Consider the following 8,210-nt stretch of genomic DNA (forward strand, 5'->3'; position numbering starts at 1 on the left):
CCTGCATGGCTACATGTGGAATACATTTCCTGACAAACTGCCTTTTTTCCTTCGCTAACCCCCGTATCCTACCTTCGTATCCATTTCCTTTCTCTACCTAGCACCCTGTGTAACAGCACACCAGAATAGTCGTGTCTTTTTTAATTGAACAGTCAAGTACAGTAATTGGTGTTTCTGTGCTTCTATGAAACAACAGAGGTGGAGCGCGGAAAGAGTGCATAAGACTCAAGTTGAGTTTGGCAGTAAATGTTCACTGTAATCACTGACTTCAACCACACTGTAACATGTATAGTCCTCCTTGAATTAACACTCAGTTAATTCTTGGCTTTTCACTGCTGTTCTAAACTGTCACGAGCTGTAAGGGATGACACAGACATCTGTTTATAAACACAGGAAGTAAGCACACTTTTCTGCTCTCTTAAAACTACTCTTGGGAGATTTTATAGCGTCAGGATGCAAGAGGCAATACAGCTACATACCCTTATGAAAATTAACCATGGTTTTACTACAGTACAGTTAAAACAAAAAAACATGGTTACTGTAGTAAACCCATGGTTTTGCCAATGGTAATCAATACACCAAAAACCCATGGTTACAGTTTTACCATAAAAAAACATGGTTAATTCTCGTAAGGGAACAGTAAATATAAATAGCTTTTTCTGCTCTAAACTAAAGCTAAACACACATTGACATTTTTTAATATTGCCTAGTCATTTTACCGCTGCTATTTCTTTCATTTCATAAATTGACATAGTAGTTACACAAAATACAATGAAACTGTTATAAAGTTAGAACCACAGCAAATGTCTCACAGACACAACGGGGAGCATGGATTTATGAGTAAATGAAGGAAAAAGGCCATTATTTATATAACACAAAGTTGTTGCCGTTCTTTGTATACTCTTTAATATTCAACCCAGCGTTGGGTCAAAAAGGGACAAACCCAGCCGCTTATTTAAATGATCCCAGAAAAATGTTATATTTAACCCAACAATGGGCTAAAACAACCCAGTATAGGATGAATTACAACCGAACCGTTGGGTTCGACCCTTTTTGACCCAACAATGAGTTGAAAATAAGCGTAATAATCATAAAGCATGTCATCCACGAAAATTGCTGAGCCTAATTATCTGTACAAATAGACCTGCAAGCTACATGTATTTCCATTAAATATTATTCAATTATGCTTACATTAAAACTGACCTTACTTCAGTAAACTAAAAAATAGAATTTATTACAATTCAATGTTTGAATATTCATTTGACAGCCGTACACGAAACACGAACACAATCCAGGATGCATAACAGGGATTTGAGATAATGGCCATGCATGCTTACCCCAACCCGTGTAACTGCAGTAGGCCGCACCTCTGGAGTTTTGTAAAAGGATCTGGATTTGCTCCTTGGATGCCCTCTGCCCTGGCACGGTACAATCAAGGGTCTCCGGGGGGTCGTAAAGTGCTCTTAAAAGTGGCCTGTCTCCATCTCTTGCGTGCACTCCACCCCACTTCAGGACACCAGCTAGGAAAAGCACATTTCATGATTTTATTGGACAATACTTTACTATTGTTCAAAGAAAGCCAGATAGGTCTGGTCCCTGTCAAGAATACACAGTGTGCTGATCAACACAGAGTAACTGTCTTCTAAGGGAACGGTACAAAGCGACTTATCCGACAAGCATTGCTTCATCTCTCACCCAGCGGTTAAAATATGAGCCTAAAAACAAATTTGGCCTCGCAAAAATGTTCACATTAGGAACACCTACAGTTATGGAATCTGTTGCACAGAAGATAGATGCAATAGGGCATGGACGGGTGAGCAGACTAATTCAGCATGCATGCTGTTAAATGAACAACCGTTACACTCACTAAGGTTTCAAAATGACTTGTAACCAGTCAAAGATGAAAAAACGTCATGTTCACTGAATGCCTAATTGAAACCAAATCACCACGACCGTTGAATTGAGACCCAAACACGTCCTAGAATCCACTGTTCTCAGCATTAAGAGGGTCTTTTTGGGCCGGGGGCTCGAAAACGTGTCGATTCTCTTGCCTTTGGCTCGCACAGTTCATTAGGAGGTTCTTTGGGCTGCGGTTGGTTTACGCAGACCGTAATGGTCAGAAATGCGTTAGCGGTGTTTCTGGACTGAAGTAAAGAGACTGTGAGAGTGCGGTGCAGCTGTTTCTGCTTGGTTTGTTATGTTTGGAGCCTTTATGGCTGGCATTTCTGCCTGGGTTACTGTCAGTGAAATCTGTCGGCCACTGGCCTCGTCGTCCTTGACAACAAAGACTCGTAAACACTCGAGAACCCACCCGCACTCATCTTGAATGAGAAAAAAAGAGCAAAGAACAAAGAGAATTTAGCTCTGGTTTCTGTTATGACTTACTCTTTCTTCCTTTTCCATGCTTTGCTCTGTGTTCTCACAGAAGGACAATGCAAACTGTAGAGGACAGCTTGTTGTCAAAGCAGGTGAGCGACAGCTTTCACAAGCGTGTTGGACATTTTGAAACATCTTTAGGATCTGAGAGAACTTTGTTCACTTTGGAACATAAATAAGTAGATGTTACAGTCTTAGCATGCATATTAAAGGGATAGTTCACCCAAAAATAAAAATTCCATCATCATTTACTCGCCCTCTTGTCATTTCAAACCTGTATGACTTTCTTCTGCAGAACACAAAAGAAGATATTTTGAAAAATGTTGGTAACTGAACAACAGACCAGGTACTCATTCAGGTACCCATTCACTTCTATTGTGACACGAAAGCAACGCAAGTAAATGGGTACTGCCGTACATTTTTCAACATGTTTTCTTTTCTGTTCTGCAGAAGAAAGTAAGTCATACAGGTTTGAAATGACAAGAGGTTGAGTAAACGATAACAGAAATTTCATTTTTGGGTGAACTATCCCTTTAACTGCATTAACACAAATAAGATAAGAAAAACGTGTCGCGCACATCAAAATAATCTACACATATTGATATAAACATTTTAGCCACCCTTTGTTTATATTACAGCACACACTGGGCATTGTTTAAACAGTATTAAAAGAGTCCAAATGTATGCACACTTGTTGATGTGTGTTTTATCCTTCATAAACATCCCTGATTAACTTTGTATCATCACTATCTGATCTACAGAAGCCATCTAATGCCACTCCATAACATATCTTTCAGAAAGCCTCTTATTTCCAGTAAAATTGACTTTACTACAGTAGTCTTTAATACAAACCCTCCGTCTGCCAAAGAGGCAAATGACCGTCATACGTAAACAAGACCATCATTAACGGTAAGAAAAAAGCTCTAATGGAAGATGAACAGACTAAACAAAGTGTTCAGATAAATATACAGCACTTCTGTTGGCTCCTCACACAGACGATGGCCACAAATACTCGTTCAGATCAAGTCCTTGTACCCAGAAAACTAACCTAAGCCTAACCCAGAGGCCACAGCTACAGTATTGGTTGATCAAGGATTTATTTGGCCTTGGTTAAGTGGGGTGGACAGATGTTTGCTATTGCTGCATATGATGCTGCTGAAAGACTTTTTCAAGTGTTGAGCTAGCGGTCTCTGTTGCTTGGCCTGGTGTTCCGTGTTTACAGTCCAGTTGCCTGGTTCTGAAGAAACTGTTCTCCACAGAGCATCCATCAACACGTCAGACCCCAGGACTCAACATCAACACATGCAGAGCAGGCAACGCCGCAAATTGTCCTGCCAAAAAGGGTGATTGATAAACAAATAAAAAACGTATAAACGATAGTTACAATGCTGTCAATTGTTTTTTGTAATGTTGAATCAAGAAGTAGCTGAAGTTAAAGCTGAGCTGGTGGCAAACATGAACATGAGGCTGACTGTAGGATTCCATCATTGCACATGAGGTAGGCCCACCCTTGTGGTACCCTGACCATGCCTGACTACTTAACGTTTACTTCTTTTCACCGTTAAGTTTATACTGTGGCATGCACTAACCTTGGTAAAGCAGAGGATTTAAACGCAGCATTTTAAAGCTAGAAACTTGAGAAACAAAAACAATGAGTCACCGAACGCTTCAGCGGCGAAGACCTGACAAAGCCAAACGCACACAAGAGGGCCATACAGTACATACACACATGGAGTAATTAACAAACAAGAAACACTTGAGTACAATCACGGGAAAGAAACAAAACAAGAATATGGAAACCAGAACTTGAAAATGAGACCAATTAAAATCGCAAGACACACATGAAAACACAGAAACCGCCAAGGTTGTTATATTTCTACTATAAATGTGAATAAATCTATCGTGAAAGCAAAACACCGAACTGACAGAAGTAATCTTTTCCACCCTACAGTATCTGTTCGAACTAATTTACAATCAGGAGGTTTAGTCATTCCTTGACACTTTCAACAAAAAGAATGCAACACAGGGCCTAAAACTTTTTTCGTTTTTTAACAAAATGTTCAGTGAAAGCAGACGTCAAAACGTCAAACACTATTATATGATACATTTGGATTTCTGGTAAGGGTTTTAGAGAATAAAAAATGGTTCAAATGAACTCAGCATTGGGGTACATGTTTTGCTTGTTTGTTTTATGTTTATGCCTATTTTATGCTAGACGTAAGTTTCTCTAAGATTAACATCTCTGAATTTATGCTTCAGAAAAACGTCACTAAACTCACTAAATTGAATTGGTGGGAAGTGCCTCTTGTTCAGTTTTCCACACAAACACAAAAGGAATCATAGGATTTGGCAGCAATCTGAACATAACATCTCAAGAGACATTTTTAAAAATATGGTGAATCCAAAAGAACAAAAGGAGTTTGTTCTTCATCACATCTAAACTCATAATGAACAGATCATCCGTTGATGATGAGCAGAAGAGAGGGCGGAAGGCTCCAAAAACCTTCCCTGGAAGGCAAGACTAACAGCACTTCACTGACAAGAAGAAATTAAGATAAATGACTGAATAATCAAGTGCACAATTCTAAAAATCCTCAACAAAAATAAAGGGAACAAGTGACTTGTTTCCACAATTTCAGAAAAAGCAGCGTACATGATGAGAGATCCAAGTCCTGCAGCATTTAATCATGGGTTATAACAGGAAATATTTGCTTCATTTATCATTTATGACTGAGGAAAATAAAGGTGCGTCTTTGCGGTACAGTGGGAGTGTGCACTCTCTTGAAAACATTCAGTCACTGACAGATGAGCATGCCGCCCTTCAGATTTCTCTGATCTTGTCAAGCTGTTGATGTGAAACTTTAGACAACCCGACTGTTTTAACGTAATCACCGCACTTAAAGAGGTGTAACTGGCCCCCTCCTCCGCCACTATCTTTCGGTCCGAATCTCTCCATCCGTCTCTCTCCTGGGAGGTCGTCTCTACTCCTCTTTCTCTGCCGACTCCCTTCTCTCTCTCATCACCTCATCCGTCTCTCTCAGGTAAGATGATCACATGCTGCCCTGCTCATCTCTACAGAGCGATAGAGTGAGGGGGAGGAGGAAAAGGTGAAGAAACACGCTTTTTCTATTCTTATTTAACCTGGAGGCCTCAACAAGCGGGGCAATTTTCTGACGCTGTCTTTCAACACTATGAGGATTTACAGTGACACATACACAGTAATTTAGGAAGAGAGAGAGATTAAACTTGGCTGTCAAGTCCTGCCACAATAGCAAGGTGAACCATCAGGACCAACAAATATTTGTGTACATAGTGTAAAAAACTGCTGTTTGGATATTTTGTTTACAAAAAAAGTTTACATTTACAGCCGTGAAAAAAATTAAGAGATTTTGTCTTTAATCAGCAGTTTTGTGGTTATTCCTTGTGAGAAAAAATCATTCAGTATATTCATTTTTGAACTGATCGTAAAATACATTAGTATTGTGCTGTTTATGAATATGGACTTGCTTTCTTTGCAGTATTTAACGGAGCAATGTGGACATTTTAGTGGCATCTAGTGGTGAGGTTGCAAATTGCAACCAGCGGCTCACTCCACCCCTCCCTTTCGAAGCACTACGGCGGCTGACACAGAACTATGTCGTCACATTTTATCTTATATATTTTAACATATTTATGAAACGCGCTCTGTAGAGCAGCTTGTCCGTTTAGGGCTACTGTAGAAACAACATGACGAATTCCATGCAAGGGGACCCGCGGTGTATGTAGATAAAAATAGCTCATTCTAAGGTAATAAAAACATAACGCCTCATTATTTAAGGTCTTTATACACCTCTGAACACACAGTTATGTATAATATATTCCATATCTGTCAATAGATCCTCCGAAAAATTAACACACTGGACCTTTAAGAGCTGCCAACTTTGTATCGTTTTTATTATTTTGACCAGTTTGTCCCATTTCGATTTTCTGTACATAAATGCAAACAACAACAACTATTATTATTATATTGTTATTAAATAAAAATGATACTAATTGAAAACATGCACACACTAAACATACTGTACTAAATCTTATAGGATGCATAACCAATAATTGATGATAATTGGCATTTAAAATTGCTGTTATACAGTATCAACTTCTAACTATTTTATGTAAACTCAAGTGTGGTTTGGGATGCCGGCATCACAGGCTCTAGTGAAAATCACTAAGGGGTTGAGACATGGCACCATGCTAGTGACTAAGATGAAGTTTAAGAGATGTTCTGTCTCTATTTGATCTTTTAACAACAATTCGAGCACTTCTCCTCTAAGGGGCTCATCATTATTCTATACACAAAAACAGCAATTAGCTTTTGAGGATGCTTTCGAAACATTTGTTGAATACAACACGAATCAACATGATTACTATCTGTATTTCTCATTACACCGTGAGATAAGCTTATTCCCAGAGGATACAGTCATTGTAATTCTCAGATGGTTTCTCTAACTATGGGAAAGGATGCCCTCAACTGGTGGCTGAAACGGACAAGTGCTTTTCCCTGGAGCGCATCGGCCCACATTGCTCTTACATCAACATCATCAGTTACATTTTAAAGCTTTCCACAAAACAAAAAAGGCAAGGCTGGGGTGAAAAGCTTGACTATACATTCTGTGCAGACATTTGATCGATGATAATGACACAAAATGACAGCGAGCAGATTTATAGAGCTGTTAGATGCTATACCATTGTAAATGCACCACTACGTAGTTGAGCTTGACTAACAGGGTGCAGGGGACTCTACTCCTCCAGCTTTCTCTATGGATAAATAACTGTTGGCAGTCCGATTTCCTCTATAGATACTTGGGAATTCCAAAGGTTTGAAGGTGAAGTACGTGCCGAAATCCCACTCAGCTTCATATGAAAAGAACTCCTGTGGAAACTTTGATCTCCTCATGTAAAAACAGTAAGAAGGCCAAACGTATCGTGCCAGGACACCCGGCGCATTCAGAATGAGTGTGGTCGGTGTGCAGCATGGCATTCTGTGCCAGCCTCCATCGGTCATGTGCCACCTGCAGGACACGTTCCCCTCGCTTTCGTCCACGGCGTTGGGAGCGCTTGCCATCCCAACATTCCTCCGGTTGATACCAGGCTCCCTCGGGATCCATTACATGCTACATTAACATGCTCATTCACACGGGTCCGGCCGCAAGCCTCCACTGAGCCACTGATGCAGGGGAATACATTAAAAAGAGATACTCATTAAAGAAGCATTAGCCCCACAACCAGAAGCCTGAAATACCAGTGAAAGGGAGAGAGGGGAAGAAAGATGGAAAGAACGAGTGAGATTGAAAGAGGGAATGAAACATCTCATTCAGTATGTGGTGCGTGCTTCTGTTTGGTGGGTACCAGGCGCTGGGGTTCATGCCAGACAGCAAATGTATTGGGGTGTCGTAACTGTTTAGGTAAGGGGTGGCGATTCTCCTTGCATTTGGATCTCAGATGAGCTGCTTTGGTGTAAATTGTTAGATTGGTTCATTTCAGAATATTTTCACAGCAAAGCATCTGAGAACATGAAATATAAGTTTGAGTTTGGGGCATTAACGTGCCACATAGGCATCTTAATCGACATTAGAATTGACAGAATATGAACAGAAAATCAGAGCCTTTCACTGACATGCTTCTCATCTTCTACTTGACTTTTTAAGCAATGTGTGAAACTCAGTGCTGAAGCCCCTGTTGAACCGGGGACACTTCATATGCCCATCGGGGGCCACAGCTTTTGAAAACACAGCTGCCTAAGAGGACAGACACATGTGGCGTGTGTATGTGTGTGTTTACACCGATTCCCAGGGGAC

At 40.3% G+C, this 8,210-nt stretch overlaps 1 protein-coding gene across 1 annotated transcript in view; it reads right to left on the bottom strand.

The window, feature by feature from the left end:
- The window catches only part of LOC130558741 (uncharacterized), a 94,453-nt gene extending 86,976 nt beyond the window's left edge, over positions 1-7,477 (bottom strand). Inside the window, exons 1-2 of the mRNA XM_057341342.1 lie at positions 7,138-7,477; positions 1,338-1,520 (exon numbers count right to left, since the gene is read on the bottom strand). Coding sequence (XP_057197325.1) covers positions 1,338-1,520; positions 7,138-7,477 — 523 coding nt within the window. The remainder of the gene's footprint in view (positions 1-1,337; positions 1,521-7,137) is intronic.
- Positions 7,478-8,210: the final 733 nt, after the last annotated feature.

Source organism: Triplophysa rosa, linkage group LG9 (assembly GCF_024868665.1).
Source record: "Triplophysa rosa linkage group LG9, Trosa_1v2, whole genome shotgun sequence".
Classification (NCBI taxonomy): Eukaryota; Metazoa; Chordata; class Actinopteri; order Cypriniformes; family Nemacheilidae; genus Triplophysa; species Triplophysa rosa.